The sequence below is a fragment of the Phragmites australis genome, chromosome 9, assembly GCF_958298935.1.
Source record: "Phragmites australis chromosome 9, lpPhrAust1.1, whole genome shotgun sequence".
In the NCBI taxonomy this organism is placed as follows: domain Eukaryota; kingdom Viridiplantae; phylum Streptophyta; class Magnoliopsida; order Poales; family Poaceae; genus Phragmites; species Phragmites australis.
In genome coordinates this window covers 19040719-19061201 of record NC_084929.1, presented here as the reverse complement: position 1 = coordinate 19061201, position 20483 = coordinate 19040719, and the positions used below count along the sequence as shown (strand labels likewise).

Sequence of the window (20483 nt, the reverse complement as noted above, 5' to 3'; positions counted from 1 at the left end):
TTAACATTTAAGTCAAACAAGCATGCTTGTCACTTTCAAGATCCGATGGAGATATAATTTGGACAAAAATAGCATATAAGACTTGAAAATACCAAATGAAAGATAAATATCAAAAGGTTGTCCAAATTACATCTAAGTCAAAAAGATCAACAAATTATCATTCAACAAAGTTCAACAAATTATGTAATTATTGATCCTACTATTTTTACCGATGTAGATAGGGAGAATACTCTTGCAAATGCTCAAGCTATGAATGTTCTTTATACTAAATTACCTGGAGTCTCGGGGTGGACCCGGATACTCCGGATGCTGGCAGACCAGATTCTTGCGGCGATCTTCGTGGTCAATTCAATCGTGCATGTTAAATCCATTCCACCTAAACATGTATGAGGACTAGTACAAGGGTTCTAAACTCAAACACACCCTAAACCCTAACGATTTTTTGAACACAAATCAACAGGGTTCTCACTGGGCTACTCGGACTATCCGGGTTGTACCCAGAGTGTCTGGGTTCCTGCAGAACACGATTTCGTGGCGATTCGTCAATCGATTCGACTTGCATGTTGAAATACACACTACCTAACATGCAATGGCAATAATGCCTTAGTTCTAGACCTACACACTCACTCTAGCAACACGATTTACTAACTTCACCTCATTCAACATCCTTTTAGCACTAACACCACAAGAACTCAACATTGCTCCACCATTCATCATTCGCAGCTGCAAAATGCGAATCCTACCCAACCAAACCTGCATTCTTACAGAAGGAAACCCTAAGGACTTACCCAAGTCCTCGTTGGGGGATGGTGACCTTCGGTTGAAGAAGAAATAAATGGAGGAAGCATGGAGAGGAGATGAATAACGCGCTGAAATTTTCAGAGAACAAGGTGGTGACGAAATTTATTGCAAAACATTCAAACTTTCATGCATGTGAGCAACTCTTAGATGGATTTGAAGCCAATAAGGAGGGGAATGCAATGGTATAACATGCATACCTCGATTTCTTTTTCTTGAGGGAGATTTTTGAGGAGAAGAGTGAGAACTTGAGAGAGGGAGGAGAGCTGCTACCCCTTGCTGCTGTCCAACTGAGAGAGAGCAAGAGAATGAGTGAGGTGCCATGGGGGAGAAGGGAGGGTGGGGCTGCAGCTGAGAGGGAGGGAGGAGGTGTGGGCCAGCTCAAGTGGGCCCCAAGAGCAAGAGAGACAAGTAGTGTTCAGCTAAAAATCATTTCTTTCTCTCCCCAATCTATTAGCCTAAAATCGAAACTCTAGGGTTTCAAAAATTCTATGATTGTGACACAATTTTGAAACGAGATGAAACATTTCTAAAAGGATTCATTTACAATGCATAAGCGGAGGTTTTAACTAACAACAATTCTATCATCGGGTACATATAAATAAACAAACCATCAATTGATTTAATCAAGCAATCCAAATGCTTAACAAATAAACATGATGCTTAATGACCTGATTAAAGAATTGGGGCATGACACTAATGAGCGGCGAAGAGTGCCTTCTCGTGGTCCTCGCACCTGAGGAGAGCGAGCTTATGCTCCATAGTCGAGAGCCAGTGGTCGGCATCCAGAGGATCCTCAACCAGCATGAAGGTGGGCGGCGGAGTTCGGAGGAAATCCGCAAAGTCATCTCGGCGCCCGGCCCCACCTCCTCCATGAGGGGCCGTGTTGTGCACGAGGGCCTCAAGGAGAGCAGTTTGTGCTTGGTGGTTTTGCTCTATCTACATCAACACATCCGCCTAGCTCTGCGGTGGGGGCGGCACAAGGTTATTCTCATTGGAACCCTTGGGATGATCTTCAAGATTTTGACGGGTCCTCATCCTATTGTAGCGATAAGATAAAAGAGATGCGAAAAAGTCAAATTCCAACATGGATCAATGTTATCTTTACTATGTCGGATTCAAACAAGTGATGCACAATAAGGCATCATATATCAAGAAAAATGCATGTTCAAAGGTATGGTGCAAAATGAACAATGGAACATGAAAGTATCCTCGATCCTTATCTTCACGTTTCTTTCCCAAATGCATCTCTCCTCAAACAATCATCACAAACACATACATCACCTTTTGCACAAAGAGAATAAGTATTCGCGTGAATGATGCTTGTGCAACTCGCCGCACAAGCGACGTTTCATACGTGGTTGCCCACATATTCACTTCCCATACCTTCACCTTATGGGACACCTCATGTAAATATCACATGAGTAGACGACCATATCTACCATCGTATGGTGGATGTTCATACATTATCGCTAACGTATTCGCTTTCCATACCATTGTCATACGGAACCCATCAGGCCCCTACCTCGCACCGGTTGAGTCCCCGATATTTGCTACTATCGGGATGCATCAATGCAACATAATCAACAAATGCATCACAATGAGAAAACCACACAACACATAAACAAATAATTCAAGCGCATCACTCAAGCATACATTACACTTAGGGGCATAATATAGCAAGTTCATACATATTAATCATGAGGAGGCATAAAAAAAACTTTAGTGGGTTTGACACACTTACTAAACAACGCTCTAACCATTTTCAGGCTACTTCATTAAACCAAGATCTAATACCATGATGTGAGAAGCCGTCCAAACAGTATTCAAATTAATCATTAAGTTGATCATTTTCTTAATCATGACTTCAACTATTAATCAGAATACCACTTCGGTAGTCTCGACACGTGTTTTATGACCAATATCGGAACACATACCTTTCCAACATGAAACATCATAACAAAGCTTAAGAAGGAGCGAATAATTAATATTATATTACAAGTTCTTAAGCACGCACCAAGTTAATACAGTTTACAACAAAAGAGAGCTAGGAGGAGACTAAAACCTACTCAACTCCTAACCAACAAAAGAAACTACGCATCAAAAACAAAAGCTAAAGACAACAAAAGATGGGTAAAGCTATATGCCCTTAGGTTTCACCCCAAACGCACGACCTTCAAGAGTATGATGCACTACTCATTCCGGGTGGCACTTAGTCGCCACACAGAAAAGACTCGGAATCTTACCGGACTCTCCGGGTTCTCAGATACCGGAGTATCCGGTGAACACCGGAGACTCCGGTCCTTTTTATCAAAAGAATAAATATTAACCGAGACTCTCTGGCGGAGTCTCCCTCGGAGACTCCGGTAAAAATATTTTCTTCTACCGGAGTATCCGGTGAACACCGGAGACTCCGGTCTTTTTCAACAAAAATAAATGCTTAACCGAGGCTCTCTGCCGGAGACTCTCTCGGAGACTCCGGCCAAAAACACCAACCACCGGAGTGTCCGGTGAACACCGGAGACTCCGGACAATGAAAACAATTGTTGATTTGATCCGAATGAGAAATGATTCAAATTAAAATCTTGATATTGAAAAGATAACTAGATAAATACCACGAATCTCAAGTTTCAATTTAAACCAAAAACGGATCAATTAATGGATTCTTGCAAAAATGAGTTTTATATGAGCTTAACATACCACATGGATGCTAGATAAACAATAATATCAATTCTAAATAGTATTGATCAAATGTTCACAAATTATGGGTATTTAAGATGCATAAAGCATAATACTCCCCCATAATGTGATAATCCATTAATATCTCCAAAAGAGAGCCAAATAGAATTCAATAAGACAAATAAGATCAAATAAGGCTCCAAAACCACTATCAACACATGAGAGTGCAATGCATCCTACACATACTAGATATATGACATACACATACTAGTTGGTAAGAAAAAGCTAGATGCACTTAGAAACAAATTCATAGCACACTTAGCAAGCAATCAAGACATGTATGAATATATAAAAATAGTCATGACAAGATTGCAATAAAGTCTACATATGCTAGCATAAGCATAAGCTCTAAACAAGCATAGATACATAATCTACACATGCAAAGAGCTAGAAACTTCTAGAAAAGGTGTAGAACAATAAATCTAGCACAATGAACAAGAATATGAATTTAAGGCATTGTGATAGAGAGTTACCTTCATAGAGTGACATTGGGTAAAAATAAATATAATTCCACAAAACTTGACTCTTTAATCAATTAGATAAATCTTCAAATAATTAGCCAAGTCTCCAATGCCCTCTATTTTACCAAGAGACTAAACACAAATTTTACTTGAAGAAATATTAGTCTCAAAGCACAAAACATAGAATGAGCTCCCCGTATATATGTGCATCCAAGTATTTGAATTGCTTGCAATATGCACTTGGTTCATTCAAGAATCTAGAGGAGTTTACCCTATATTTTGAGTTAAGGTACAAAATGAATTTACAATAGAAATACTTGTGCTAAGAATGAACTTACAACCATGAAATCATATAAATTAAGTTCATCTTCCATAGCCATCACAAAGTATCCATCACCTACATTATTAACAAGATCTTGCTCTACTAGAGAGCCGTTAAAAGCATCATATTACACAAAGTATAAATTTTGCTCAAATTTTACCTAGCCACTTTCAAGTGTTCCCAATAATGAAAAATTGTGAACATTTGCACCTATGCTAAGATAAGTGGATAGATGGCTCAAGTTAGATACTTGTTACCGAGATGTCATTGAAGATTGAAATAAACCAACAAACCACACTCTTGGCACTTCTTTCCAAACATCATGAGAAAACCCAATTTGAAAGAATCTTGAGATGAGATATTCAATATAGTTCTTCTCAAGTAAACCAAGTCTTCAATTGCATCTCCAAGTACCTATTTAGCAAATTAAGCACTTTGTGGTACCCAATCCATATTGGGTCCTTTAAGGTTAGTCATGAAAGATTTAGGCACCCAAATGACCTTTGTGCTAGCAAATGATGAACTAATCACCTTAGTAGCACAAGTTTCATTTTTAGCCTTCCTAAGCGATAAATCATTATCAATTGAAGAGTTAGGCTTAGGAATGTTACCAATAGGACAATTTTTACCAATATGTCCCTTGGCCCGACAAGTGTAGCAAATGCGGTGCTTATCCTTGCAAGATGCCTTCTCATCTTGCTTCTTGCTTGCTTCCTTGCCGGTGAGCCTCTTCCTTGATGACATAAGACCTTCATTCTTCATGTAAAGGCATGACGCAATTTCATGTCCCTTCTCATTGCATCCATAACACTTCTCTTGCTTCTTCTTATTTTCTTCTTTGGAAGTGTGATCTTGTCATCAACCTTGTTGGAACACATAGAGGCATAGTGTCCCATGCTTGAGCACTTGAAGCACTTGACATGAGCTATCTTCTTATTGGATTTTGCTTCAAGTCCATGATCCTTGTGCTTCTCATTTTTACCGACATGATCCAAGTCACATGTAGTGCTCGGGGAAATGTTTGCTTGAGAGCAACAAGGGTTATTAGGCAATTCATCTTTGGATATAGAATTGACATAAAAAGAATTGCTAGAACTAGCACATGACAAATTTACATTAGACAAAGAAAATGTGCTAATGTTCACATGAGATTCATAGGATTTTACCGTTGTGATAATTACCTCATGAGCTATTTCTAGCATCGCGTGTGAGTCCACAAGATTTTCATGAGAGCACACAAGCTCATCATGACTTTCTTGCAAATCCACATGCTTGCTAGTAAGCTTTTCAACTTGAGCCTTTAGCTCAATATTTTCTTTCTCCAAAGATGCTACATAAGAGTTAGAGTTAGTAGCACAAGTATTATCAATAGGAGAAATAGTGAATTTGTCCTTAGATAAAACATTGCAATTAGGACATGATTTTTCTAAATCCACTCGAGGCATAACATCTAATTTACCAATTAAAGAAATATGCGTAACTTTAAGATCCCCATAAAGATTAGACAAAGAACTATGGGATTCTTGAAGTTTTTCATATTTCACATTTAAGGCTTTAAGTTCCTCAATTTTTTCAATGAGGAATTCCTCTTGCCTCTCAAGGCTTTCTTCTAAGCCTTCCATGGTGGTCATGAGCTTGATCATTTTAGACATATTCTTTTTACTCAAAAGATCAAACCCGAGCTCATCACTATCACTAGCACTAGAACTAGCATTAGCATTATTTATCTCACTTACCGATTTCCTTTTACCTTTTGCCATAAGGCATAATGGAGAATCGGTGTAAAGAGATGAGCATCTTGGAGAGGTGGATGCTTCTCCACCTAGACTTTGTCTCTCATAGACTTCTATTTCCTTCAAAATGTTAGTCTCACAAGTACTAGTGGAAATAGATGCATCACTATGAGGATCAAGAATTATATCATCATAATAAATAGGAATTTTAGCAATAGATGATATACAAGGCTTAACAACATTACTAGATATGAAAATTTCATTGCAAGTGTTGTTAAAGTCCAAATGAGAGATTGAGCACTCACTTATCACACTCACCATTTCATTACCTTGCTCATTATTAAATGTTGATGAAGTGGATGACGGAGTGATATCCTCTTGGATAAAAGAGAAAGTCATTTGGTGCTCTTCATGGTGTGATGATGAAGTAGAGCATTCCACAAATAACGTCTTTGGAAGAAGTTCTTCTTCATCACATTTGGGCTTGTCATATCTTTCTTTAAGAGTAGTCCAAATGAGATGAGCATCCTCAAGCGGCAAGATTGATTCAATAACATCTATGCTCAAATCATCAAATAAGACATTAGTAGCTTGAGCATTAAGATATATGCATTTCTCTTCCTCTTCGGGTGATATGAGTTTATCATTAGGAGGAGAAATGCTCACATCTACAACTCGCTCTATTTGAGGACCCATGGCCCTAAAAATATTAAGCATGCGAGTACTCCAATCACAGTAATTAGAACCATCTAAAAGGAGTGGCTCTACGTGCACTAATCCACTAGTCGACATCTTTACTCTCTAGGCGGTAAAGCCCGAAAAGAGAGACTTGGCTCTGATACCAATTGAAAGGACAATGATGTCGCCTAGAGGAGGGGTGAATAGGCGTTTTTACAAAAATTCAATCATTTCTACCGTTGGCCTAAACTTGCAGCGGAATATAAACTAACGAGTTTTTCACAAGAGAAAAACCTAAATATGCTAGGCTCAACTAGTGCACAATCACCCTATATAAGTGTGGAAATTACAATCCTAAGGTGACAAAAATTACTCAATTCTAGCAAGAGATATGCAATAAAACTTAAATTGAAAAAGGCTGAAAGTACTGTTCATATGCCTGGAATTACTGTTCATCCGGAGTATCCGGTGTAGTCCAGATACTCCGGTGTGTACAGGTCCGGAAACTCCGGTAAAGGCCGGATTCTCCGGGTTCTGTACAGAACTGAGCCCGAAACTGAATATAAATGATGAGTAGAGAGTTCTAGCTCAAACCAGGTGATATCGTGTGTTTCCGGAGATGATTCCAAGTAGATTCACGAAGAACCTACACTCAAATATACACAAACAAGTATATCGAGCAATATGCATAAAGATTTGAGCAAGAACTTAAAAGTAAGGAAACAAGAGAGGAGACGCAAAAATTTGTTTCCCGAAGTTCGGATTCACCACCGTGAATCCTACGTCTCCGTTGAGGAAGCTCCAACGAGCCGGGTCTCTTTCAACCGCTTTCCTCTCCAAGCTCGGTCACACTTGAGCTTGGTTTTCACTAACTTGATCTCTTTCCTTCCGGAGGTGAGATCGACCTTCACAAACTTTTCGCGGCTCACCACAAGCACGGGAGCTCACCGGCGACACCTAGCCGGCTAGGAGGCTTCACCTCCAAGAGTAACAAACGCTTCAAGAACTTCTTGTCAAGAACTCAAGTGCTCAAGATTGGATTTTAGCTCACTTGCACTCAATCTTCCAATCTCTCAACCCAACTCACTTTTCTTCTCAAATCACACACTAGAATGGAGTGGGAGAGGTTCTTTTGGCTCTAGAAATGTGTTCTTTTCGTGCCCTTCCAGCAGCCCCAAAGGATGGGGTGAGTGGGGTATAAATAGCCCACTCCAAAGAACTAGCCGTTACTGTTTTTGACAGAACTGACCGGAGTATCCGGTGAACACCGGAGTATCCGGCCCTAAATCCAAATACGGCGTCAGAACGGTCACAGAATGTGTCAGAACTAGCCGTTACGCTCTTTTCTGGACTTTTACCGGAGTATCCGGCCTACACCGGAGTCTCCGGTCGGCACTTAACCCAGAAAACAGCCCCGAAGACTTCCCGGAGTCTCCGGCCACTCCAGGTACCGGAGTATCCGGACTTCACCGGAGTCTCCGGCCTTTCCAGGTACCGGAGTATCCGACCTACACCGGAGTCTCCGGCCACAGCACAGCTGACCTCCGAAAAACGGCGATAACTTTTGATTCCGGAGTCCGATTTCGACGATTTTGGACTCTATGGAAAGCTTATTCAGAGGGCTACACATCCCAACTGAATTCATGACCTAAAACACATAGGATCAAATTAGGAACACTCCAAAACCTATTTTGGACACTTCCCCACTTTCCGCTCCGGACTCTTAACAACAAACTCTCACTTTGGGTTTGGTTGGGAACTCTTGAGCACTGAGACACGACAATTAGCTCACGTTGCATCCCTCTTAATAGTGCGGTATACCTATACTCAAATTCAAAGATAAAACTCGTTTGAACCACTTTGAGCATTTGAAAACTTTCAAGTACCGCTTCTTTTCTTTCAAACCTTGAGGGTTGCTAACTTCCATAAAATCTTCACTCCATCTCTTCTTGATTCTTCATATGATTTATGTGAATCATTCATAGCTTCCCATAGCCTCGCACGGTCCATCGGCGCAAAGCCTTCACTCGCTTTTCACCACCGCCTTGGTCCTTCGGCGCCAAGCCATTTGCTTGCCCTTCACCACGGATGGTCCATCGCAGCCGAGTCTTGCTTGCCCTTCACCGTCTTGCCATAGAAAACCACTTTGTATTTGACATCTTCAAGGAATTCACTTTTTCATATATGGAGTCCACTCTTGTTCTTCACTCTTGACATATATGATTTCAATTCAACTTATGCCTTTTTATGGATCCTAACCCCAACTCACTCTCAAGCACAAAGTACATGAGTTAGTCCATAAAACCTAAATGACAGCATTTATACCTTAAGTTACTTGATCTCCATAAGTAACTTATTAGCCTTCATGCATATTATCAATCTTCATATAGAACCTAACCCCACTCATTCTTAAACACATAGCACACGGGTTAGTCCATAAAACTCTATTAACAAGTCATACCTTTAGTTACTTGATCTCCACAAGTAACTTAGCATTCAAGCTTATTGCTAATCTTATTGAGCTTCTTCTTCTTATGAGCATCACCAAGAGCTCCTTTATTTAGATGCATATTTCTCCTCCATGCATCACATTCGAGCATCACCTAGAGCTCGTTCATCTCGATGTACTTTCAATCTTCCCATTCACCTAGAGTTCATGCATGTCTCTTCACCTATGCTTCACCTATTGAACAACCTACTAACAATCTCAACAACATTGTTAGTCCATATGTATTGTTATTAATTACCAAAACCACACATAGGGGCTAGATGCACTTTCACCTACACGACTTGAGGACCATACAGCTTACATGACCACATTGGTCCATACAAGGGATACTCATGTCAACCTTTTCCAATAAGCACCGATCGTTTGATCATGCGCAGATAGGTGCGGGGGTCATCCAGAACTACTCCTAGATCAAACTAGATACCTCAATCGGCCTCATGCCCGACACCATCATCCCACACGCCAAAAAGCCATAGCTACAAAGGTAATCGGCTTATCGTTCCCATATACGACATGTAGTAAGCATGAAAAGTGCTAACCAACTGCAATAATGATCGATGCTTAACGATTCAAGCGGTCTACGATGTCTGGGTCCCTCTCCCGACCTACCCAAGGGAAGTTCACATTCGGGTAGGACAAACACACCTAACACCGCCCACATCTTGTCTCATCCACCCCACTCATCCAACCGATATCATCAACCCATCATTATGATCATTGTATAAGTAATTAAAGCTTATGCTCATAAACGATGAAACATTTCATCACTTGACTTCTACCAAGGACCTAAGCACTTGCTAAGCATCACGAATAACATTTAAGTTAGACAATATCATATTAAACCCAGACTACAAGGATACAGATCAATAATTATTCAAGATAGGAGAATTAGTGCATCAACATAGGTTCTACCCATCATAACCTAATATCGACTCGAACTCATACATAACATACATAAAACGTAATTTATCACATATGACGCATATGATCCAAATTAATGGGAGAAGTATACATAGATGCTTGTCTTACTGCTCAGGTGTTTTCCTTATGCTACCCGCGCAACACTCGTAAAACTCGGATAGAATAGGTGTAATGATGAGCATGAATGAAATGCACAATGTATGCTAAAATATGCATAACCACAAGCTAAAGGTGTAAGACATACGGAGGAATAATGAAACTTGCAATTTGAACAACGCCTGAAAAGTAACAAAAGGCTGGAGACCCCGGGTTAAACTCAGAGTATTCGGGTTCTGGAACCTCCGGGTGAGGGCTCTCGGTTAGCCATTTTTTAAGTAACCGAAAACCTCCGGGTGAGTCCAGATACTCTGATTGGGCCATACACTCCAGGCGAGACTCTGAGTGGGGCTCTTGGCTATTTACCTGAATCCTCTGGGTCGAGTCTAGATACTTCGAATTGGGCCGGACACTTCGGGTTGATCCGGACTATCCAGGTTCTGGCTAAGTTGAGTTTTAAAGTGTTTTCCTCGACCAATTCAACTCGCATGCTAAATCTATTCCACCAAAATATGGATATACACTATACAAAGGGTTCTAGACTTGAATTGCACCTTAAATCACCATAGTTCCTAAGGACAATTTAATGGGGTTTCTTCATGTTTACCCGGAGTATTCGGGTCAAACCGAATTATCCAGATTGTCTAGAGAGGCTGCTTCAAGGGGGAAATCTCGGCCGATTTGACTTGCGAGCTTCTCCAAACTAAAGGAAAACATGTTTGAGAGAGTTTATAGAGTCTAGAACTCACTCACTAACCTAGCAACACGATTTCTAACTCAAAACTCACCCAAATCCTCATTTTAGCTCCAAAGCTCAAGAGCTCAAGAACTTCGCAACAGAAGCTTCAAACTCAGGATTCATCCAACCAAAATGTGCATCAATGCCATGAGAGCCTAGGATATTCGGCCAAGATGCTTTTTCGAGCTTGGGGACCGTCGGTTGAAGGAGGAAAAGCTCGGAGAGAGGAAGAACATCGGTGCTCTTTGTGCTTTAACCAAGAACACCAAAAGACATCAAAACCGGCTCGAATCCTTTGGCAAAATAAAAATGAATTGGATGGATGGATAGCTCATAGCTCGTGATCATGCGAGTACCACATGCATACCTCGATTCCTTCTCTTGAGGTGGGATTTTGGGGGAGAATGAGAGAGGGAGCTTGAGAGGGAGGGAGGGCTCTTTGCTTGGCCGGTTGAGCAGAGAGGGAGCGCGGGAGTGGAGTGAGGGAGAGAGGAGTGGTTGGGCTGCTGCCCATAGAGAGGGAGAGATGGATGGTGGGGCCACATGTGGGGCCCACGTGTTAGAGAAAAGGGTCCATTTTAACTGTGAATTCTATTCTTTTCTCTCCCGAATTCTTTCTCTCGCCCGTTTGACTTTAAACGAATTGCACTAGCGTTCCAAAATAAATTGTCTCAAAACTAATCATGACGCTAATGACGCAATCATACAATTATGAATTTGGGACCTGACAATAGCTACTCAAGTATTTACCAAGAGAGCTAAAATAGAGATGTTTATGACATTGGAAACACCAGAAGAGCGGTTTCATTGGCTCACAATGAAGCATTAGTGGATCAATAGAAATGATGTTGCCAAGTAGTGGCACAATATTTTAATACTTGCAGTGGCATGTATACATGTATCTTTTTTTTTCATTATGTTTGTTTATTTGTTTGCTTTCATAAAAGCGTGTAAGACTTTAATATCAGTCCCTAGGATTGTTGTCTTTGTTCCTAAGTATTGTCATGCACTCTTCCTTAATGCAATATTAGTTTGATTGTTGGAACCTTATTTGATCCCTTACATGTTTGTACTTGTTATGTTACAGATGTCCTCTTCTGAAAGTGATAGGGATGGAAGTGACTCAGAGGATGACGATTTGTATTTTTTGATGATTATGCAACTACATAACCAAAATCAAACCAACATCTTTCTTACTGCTTGCCTTATGAACAATATTTCTCAACTACCATGACAAGATTGAGCCAAGGACATCATAGCTCCCTGGATTTGATTGGTTAATAGAAACATTGAAAACTCTAGGAGAGAGTCACAACATGTTTAGGATGAATGCATCTCTCTTTTATAGCCTGCACGACCTATTGGTGACTAACTATGGACTAGCATCCTCTATTCATATGAGCTCTATGGAATCACTTGGATTATTTCTAGTAACATGTGATCATTGTTGGTCAAACACGGTTGTTCAGAACAAGTTTTACCAGTCTGGAGAGACAATCAACAAGATTTTTTTGAGGTTCTGAATTGTATGGTGCAATGCCCAAGGACTACATATGGCCTAACGATCCTAACTTTTCTACTGTGCACAGTAGGATTCGTGGTGATCAACGGATATGGCCACACTTTAAGGGTGCGTTTGGTATGGTCCACATTCTCACAGAAATGTTTCGGTTCTAGATTCTCCCTGGATATGTTTCTATGGTGAAGTAGAATCACATCTGGAAACCGTTTGGCTAACTATTTTGATTCAGTTTCTTGAAAGAGAGGATGATGGTGCAATTGACCACTTTGCCCTTTGTTGATATGCTTTTTTTTCAATAACAACACTTGAAATACATATACATCATGAGCATCATCTCTTATCATTTTTTAATTTAATTTGAATTGATCAAATTCATGAAAAGTGAGGCCATGTGAAGAAACTTGAAATTTCACTATATAACTTAGAGCTTGAGATAATTTTAGAAATTAGTCCACTAATTAAGATGAATATTGGAAAAAATTTCCTAATTTTTGGGAATCCTTTTAAAGCACTAAAAAATCATGGAAGGTGCAAAAATAGTGAACTTTAATGAATTTTAATTTGAAATCTGTTCATGCTTTTTAATTGCAATTAGTTAAAATGGGTTGCTTATGGACTATAGAACCTACACAAAAATTGGTAGTTTTTTTTAGCCTTTTAGAAGGTATAAACCTATAGGGGAAAGATATTGAAAATATGGATTTTTGAAGCAATCTTGAAACCGAGGGTAGTCTGGACTCAAATCGGTCGAAACGGTCTTCTAGGTGTTCTTGGTTTCATAGCCGTTTCGGTGAATCATTTTGGTGAGAAACGTTTCACGAGCTGTCATTTGGATGGCTCAAAGATCGATTCGATGGAGAAACGGGTGTGTTTCGGCTAGCCAAACACACCCTAAAGATTGCATAGGAGCAATTGATGGAACTCACATTAATGCAACACCACTTCCAAAAGATTTTATTAGACACATTAGTTGATCAGGTAAAGCAACATAGAATATGATGGCCATGGTTGATTTTGACATTTGTTTCATATATGCATTTATTGGTCAACCGGGGTCTAAACATGACAGTAGTGTGCTCTATCATGCCATTAAAGTTGATGAAAATATATTTTTCCCATCCTCCTCAGGATAATTACTCATTTTCTACCTTCCTTTCATTTCATTCAAGTTGTGTACTTACTTTGCAATTGCCTATGCTAGGAAAAAATACTATCTTATGGATGCTGGATAATCGAATAGACTAGGCTAATTAGCACCATACAAGGGTCAATGGTACCATGTTCTAACTTGGAGAAGTGGCCCTGCTCCTAGCGGTGAGCAAGAGGTATTCAACCATTTGCACTCAAGTATCTGTAATGTTATTGAGCGCATGTTTGGTGTATGGAAGATGAAGCGGAGAATCCTTCTCAAGATGCCAAGTTATCCAATGATTAAGCAAAAGATGATTGTTGCAGTGACTATGTGTCTCCATAACTACATTAGTGAGAATTATGCACTTGACAAGATTTCATATTGTGTGATCGGGGCCCAAATTATATCCCACCATACCTACTAGATACAAAAAGCAAGCCCCACCTCAAAATACATTAGATGTGTCTACCTCAACTAAGGAAAAGTAAATCAAAAGTGAAAGTAACAAGCTTAGTGTTCCTAGTCTTTGTTAGATAGAAGCTATTCCCTATTGTCTGAGGGCGCTAAGCGGAATGAAAGTATCTCTTCCGTTGAAAAAAGTGAGTAATTTAGATTATTCCAATGATAGTGATATGGATAAGTTCCATGATGATCTCGCTAGAGCAATTACTGTATCTACATGATGGTTTCTTGTATTTATCAGTGTCTTTCGTTCTCATTTAGACAATTTAGTTGTAATATCTATATTATTAATGTCATCTTTTAACCATTTCAAACTATATTTATGTAATAATCATATGCAAACAATGGTTCTTACAGTAGATACTCACATTTTACTAGTGTAAAAAAATCATGATAAGAAATCATGCCTTGTACAAATCAGGAGTCAACTAGGAGTAAAAAGGACAATTCCAACATAATATTCTCTCAGGAATCAGGAGTCAGCCAACTTGCCAAATAATTTTACAGACAAAATCAATTCTATAGGAGAATCAGATTGGGGAGCAGGAGAATTAGGTTAGGGAGCTCTATCAAAAAGGCCTTTAACTAGAAAATCACAAGATAATTACTTTTAGAAAAATAATCATTGAATCACTTAGCAAAATAATCATTTTCTCTAGAGAACCACTTTCTAGATAATTTAGATTAGGAAGCTCTACTAAACATGCCTAAGAGTATGATTAGTTGACCGTATGAACCGTATACGAGGCTGAGCGGAAGCAAACTGAGAGGAGTCATGTTGGTTGAAAAGAAGAGTGTTTAGTTGGTTGTATCTGTCTGGATAGGTTGAGCTGAGTTTTTATTTGGTTGATTGAATCTGAGGTCACATGAGCAAATGCAAGAGCTGATATTCTAATTGGTTGCTCACATGAATGTGATTTTGTGACACTGGCAAGTGGGTCTGTCTACATCAGCGGATGCAGTAGCCTGCATCCACCGAGCCATGCTGCAAACGTACACTTGCATCCGTGGAGCCATATTGGAACAGTGCATGTGGATAACCAAACACTTTTCTCTCTAAGATTATATGCATTTGTTGAGCTAGGATGCATTCGTATGGGCAACCAATCACTCTTAAGGGTACATTTGGTTGGAGGGCGATGTTAGATGAGAAAGGTTCATCCATGTTTTTTTAGATGGGATGATCCAATTTTCTATTTGATTGTGATTGATGTAATGAGCCAATTTTCTGTTTGGTTGGTAGGATTAGAGTGGATAGGATGAGTCAATTTTTCTGTTTGGTTGGATAGATTGGTTGAGCTGAGTTGATTATGATGATCTTACCCCTTGATTTTGAAGCATTGGATAAATTTGTGAAGGTTTTAATTTTTCTAATTCAAATTGAATTAAAAAAAATATTACATGAAATGATAAAAATACATACAAATGAAGCATTACAAAGGAACTCATATTTTCACCAAATAACCTAGGGTTGAAAATATTTTTATAAATTAGTACATCATACGAGAACAATATTAGTGAAATTTTGTAGATTTTTGAAAATTTATTTGAGCATTAAAAATTAGTAGAATTTATAAAAGTAGGGTTTTTAAGAATTTTAATTAAATATTAGCTCAGTCTTTTGAGTCAAACTAATTAAATAGGTTACTAGTGAGTTCTAGTTTTCTCATAAAAATATTTAAATTTTTTGAAACTCTCCTATGTTCATAGATAAAATAGAGAGTTAAACTAATATCATGAACTCATATACGGGACAACGAATGAACGAACGAAACATGGATAAGCTGATTCGGCCGATTTCGCTAGACGGACCATCTAATATAATGAGAGAATATATTTTTTTCTGACCACCTCATCCACTTTTACCCACAAACCAAATACCTACGAAACTTAAATGGGATTGTCCCGTCTAAATTCATCCATGAACCAAACGGACGCACACGTGGCTCCGTTGCCCCAGGCCGCACCAACTCTCCTTCCGGCGGCCCACCCGAAGCCTTATCCAATCCAACACGCGGCACATCCCAGCCATGAGGCCCATAAGCCCCATCTCGACCGCACGTCCGGGCCCCATCTGCCAGTTAGCTGCCGTCCACGCCCGCCGCCCTGCGGCCCCACCCGACAGTGACACCCCTCCTCTCTAAGCCCTAGCCAGACGCCGCCTCCCCCACTCGGCTGCCTCGCCTCCATTCTAATCCCCCCACCCCACTCGAAGCCCAAACCCCCGCCGCCCCCAAACCCTAACCCTAAACCCCTCACCCGCCGCCGCAGCCGCATCGAGTCTTCTCCCAGCCTCCGGCCTCCGCCTCGGATCGAAGCAGTGAGGATTCCTCATCTTCTTCTACGTTCTCCGGGCTCGATTCGATCCATTTCCTTTGGTGTTTCTGCAATTTTCTCGCAATTTCTGATCGTTTTTGGTTCGGTGTATCGTTATGGTGTGCTGCAGATGTCGTCGGACGATGAGGTCCGGGAGGAGAAGGAGCTCGACCTCTCCTCCAACGACGTCGTCACCAAGTACAAGGCCGCCGCCGAAATCCTCAACAGTAAGTTCGCCCTGTCTAGCCTTACTTCTTTGGCTGTTGACTCGTTATTACTGCCTTGTCCCTGTCTTTTGGAGGGTGTATCGCCGAGAGAATGGCGTTGTTTTTGTTCCAGGGGTGGTTGCCACTGGTTATGTTGCGAATTGTTATCCGTAGCTGGATTTAGCTATTTAGTGAGCCGTGCAAGTATTCTTATATTTTTCTGTGCTTTCAGTATTGGCCGTGGTGGCAGTTTGTGAGGAACATAAATTGGTATTTATAGGTTTCTGGTAGCTGTTGTGTGACCTTATCAATGGTGGTGCCTTGGAGGCTTCTGCTTGGGATGTTAGAGCTACTTGTTTGCTCCATTTTTTCTTGCCATTCTTTTGCCATGTTTTATTCCTTGTGCATGTTAAATTCGTGGAGTGTGTTAGTTGGCAAAGCTTGGTGAGAGTAATATAAGCTTTTGGAGTGTGTGACGTTTAATTTGGGTGTGGGGGTTGTCTTTTCTTTAGCACCATGATGTATATTAATATAAGAAATGTAAGACCGAATGTTTTTTTGCCCTTGCGGTACAGATGCTCTGAAGCAGGTCATCTCTGAGTGCAAGCCGAAAGCAAAGATTGTTGACCTTTGTGAGAAGGGCGACTCTTTCATAAGAGAGTAATCAATCTTCTTTGGTCTTGGTTATCTTGATTGCTGCTTTCTTGCTGACTTGCCTGCTTACTTGGGGTTCCTGTTGGGAACAGGCAAACTGGGAATGTCTACAAGAATGCGAAGAGGAAGATTGAAAGGGGCATTGCTTTCCCAACCTGTTTATCCGTGAACAATATAGTCTGCCACTTCTCTCCACTTGCCACTGATGACACAGTCCTGGAAGAAAATGATATGGTTAAAATGTATTGTCTCGCTGCAACTATTCCTGCCATGTTGATTTTTGGGGGACAAATTTACTGTGCACCTCAACAGTTAACTTATCATTTGACAGAGATATGGGCTGCCATATTGATGGTTTTATTGCTGTGGTGGCTCATACACATGTAATTACGAATGGGCCAGTCTCCGGAAGAGCAGCTGATGTTCTTGCTGCCGCCAACACAGCAGCAGAAGTCGCAACGAGGCTTGTTAGACCTGGGAAGAAGGTACATCTCTTAGAAATTATCGCAGTTTTCTTGATGATTTTTCTTTCAGAAGCTGTCTTTTAATAGTGCTACATAATTGTTTCCTGCTCCCTACGCAATATGTTATTTTTTCTCTGTTCGTGATTTAATATTTGTTGTAGTATCCCAAAAAATATGTTTAGTGGTGACCTAACTTGCAAACTTCCTTTCTCGTCTTGCTCAAGAATATCCTTAGTGTGTTTTGTGGGTGTGCTGATTTGTTGGTTTTTACTAATCCCCACCCCATACCTTCTGCAGAACAAGGATGTTACTGAAGCAATTCAGAAAGTTGCTGCTGCTTACGATTGCAAAATTGTGGAAGGTGTTCTTAGCCATCAGCTGAAACAATTTGTCATTGATGGTAACAAAGTCGTGCTTAGTGTCTCCAATGCTGATACAAAGGTTGATGATGCTGAATTTGAAGAAAATGAAGTATATGCAATTGATATTGTCACCAGCACTGGGGAGGGAAAGGTGAATTGCTGTTATTTGCATGATGCTCATATTTTCTTTTGCATACTTACATTTCTGTTGAATATTCATGGCAGCCTAAGTTATTGGATGAGAAGCAGACCACCATCTACAAAAGGGCTGTAGACAAGAATTATCACTTGAAGATGAAAGCGTCGAGGTTTATTTTCAGTGAGATCAGCCAGAAGTTCCCGATCATGCCTTTTACTGCTAGGTTTGCTACTGCATGGACTTCTGAGTTCTGATGCGGCTTATTTTGGTTCAGTCTATTAAAACATGGTTGTGAATTGTCGCAGGGCATTGGAAGAGAAACGTGCACGCTTAGGTTTAGTGGAATGCATGAATCATGAGCTATTGCAGCCATACCCTGTACTTCATGAGAAGCCAGGTACAGAAATACAATCCCTGCAACTTGAACCACTGTGGAATGTTGGAAATAATTTGTCAAGTTGTCTTTAACATAGTTGTCATGGTGTTGAGATATCGTCGCCATAACGTCGATATATCGACGTGGCAGAGTATGGCGTCTCGCCATGGGGATGCCACGGCTCTGGTGTGTATGGCGTGCTCTATAGTGCTGTGGTATTCCCGTGGCGCCTGTTTGGCGTTGTGTGGCGCCGTTTTGCCCTGTGGTGGGTGCAATAGAGGATTAGAGGGTGAGGGAATAAGGATACCCTAGCCCGAGCCGTTGCTGCCGCTTGAGCTGCCGTCTAGATCTCCATCCGCCTCGGATCTCCAGCTGCCCCCGCCTCTGCGTCCGCCTCGGATCTCCGGCCAGCCGATCCGCCCGCCTCTCCGGCCCACCTGTGTGCTGCGTGTGTGAGGGGAGGGGGATAGCTAATATGCCGGCTGCTGCTGTGCTGCGTGCGTGAGTGGAGGAGGGGGTAGCTAACATGGGTTGGATGGGCTAGGGTTAGAAGATAATGAGTTGAGGGGTTGGTTTTGTGGGCTGGCTTGGTGGGCTGGACAGCCTGGCAGCCCACTTATTAATTCTTCTTGTCTTTGTTTAGCTGCACACTAGTTCTTCAGTTGAAGAAGATGAGGAAGAGGGAGAGGAAGAAAGATCATTGTGGATGATCATATATCCTAGACTATAATGTGTGTATTCACCACACCAATGTGTGTATGGTGTTGCCATGCCACACGCCATAGGCGCTATAAAGTTGTGAAGGTGGTGGGTTGCTGCACCTCGCCACACCGCCGTTACAACTATGGTACACTTATGATACTGATTGGTTTGTGTGCTCATTTGTAATTTCCACAAGCTTCAGTTGTCATCAATCCTAGTGGTTTATTGTGAAAGTAGTGATAATGGTTGCTTAATGCAGGTGACCTTGTTGCACACATAAAGTTCACTGTGTTGCTGATGCCAAATGGATCGGATAAGATCACATCTCATCCACTCCAGGAGCAACGTCCCACAAAATCAATCGAAGACAATGCTGAAATAAAGGCATGGCTTGCTTTAGGGACGAAATCAAAGAAGAAGGGTGGTGGAAAGAAGAAGAAAGGTTCGCCTTGCCCTGTAAATACGAAGCAAATTATTTTGGTAGCTCTGAGTTGAATGCTGAGGCTGTTTTTGATAAATTGGTTACATACTTGAAGTTGGACAGTTGATAGTTTCTGCGGCTCACTTTAGTACCTTTTCACCAGTATGTTTTAGTTTGTATAATTCATTCAACTTATTCAAGTTTGTTTTCTCATGAATATAGGCAAGAAAGGAGATGCAGCAGAGGCAGAGCCTATGGAGGAGGCGACAAATGGTGCTCCAAGCTAGGAATAATTCTGATTTTTGAAACTGCTACCTCTAGTTTTGTTCTTGTTTCTTCGCTGCATCTGATGGTGTTATATTACATTCAGTTGTGGAAAATTGAATACTTTTTGAAGTGTCTAAGAAATGACCCGTCTTGCTGCACATTATCGCATCTATTGGCACAGATAATTATCTGAGAGGGTTGTCTAATTTTAGTTTTCTGTTCTGCTTCATTTTACGTTTCTTTGGTAAGGGGTTTTTTGGAATTACTCTTGAAAACTTTAGCGTTGGAAAGATGCAGCTTTCGGGCGGATTTTGGAGTTTTCATATACTGACAATAGCGGAGATGTAGCAACCGAAAAACAAATGTTCAGTGTACATATACTTTCGTCAACCGGCATGATATGGGTCCACTAGTGGTGTATGGTTTTTGTTGCATTGATCAGTGTAGTGACGCGTGCAGCTCTT

The 20483-nt window shown here is 40.7% G+C and overlaps 1 protein-coding gene across 1 annotated transcript; it reads left to right on the top strand.

Annotated features, from left to right (window-relative positions):
• The first annotated feature begins 16272 nt into the window (after positions 1–16272).
• LOC133928727 (ERBB-3 BINDING PROTEIN 1-like) lies at positions 16273–20177 on the top strand. Its single transcript, XM_062375187.1, has 10 exons — positions 16273–16432; positions 16559–16655; positions 17210–17294; positions 17381–17530; positions 17620–17773; positions 18050–18265; positions 18340–18476; positions 18559–18650; positions 19591–19773; positions 19975–20177. The coding sequence occupies exons 2-10, from the start codon at positions 16559–16561 to the stop codon at positions 20037–20039; spliced, it is 1179 nt and encodes a 392-aa protein (XP_062231171.1). The 5' UTR covers positions 16273–16432; the 3' UTR covers positions 20040–20177.
• The last annotated feature ends 306 nt before the right edge of the window (positions 20178–20483 follow it).

Excerpts from the sequence above, each read along its gene's own strand:
- LOC133928727 (XM_062375187.1), top strand. The coding sequence starts at position 16,559 with ATGTCGTCGGACGATGAGGTCCGGGAGGAGAAGGAGCTCGACCTCTCC. Across the intron at positions 17,295-17,380 it reads GGCGACTCTTTCATAAGAGA|GCAAACTGGGAATGTCTACA; the intron begins GTAATCAATCTT and ends TGTTGGGAACAG. Across the intron at positions 18,651-19,590 it reads TGTACTTCATGAGAAGCCAG|GTGACCTTGTTGCACACATA; the intron begins GTACAGAAATAC and ends TGCTTAATGCAG.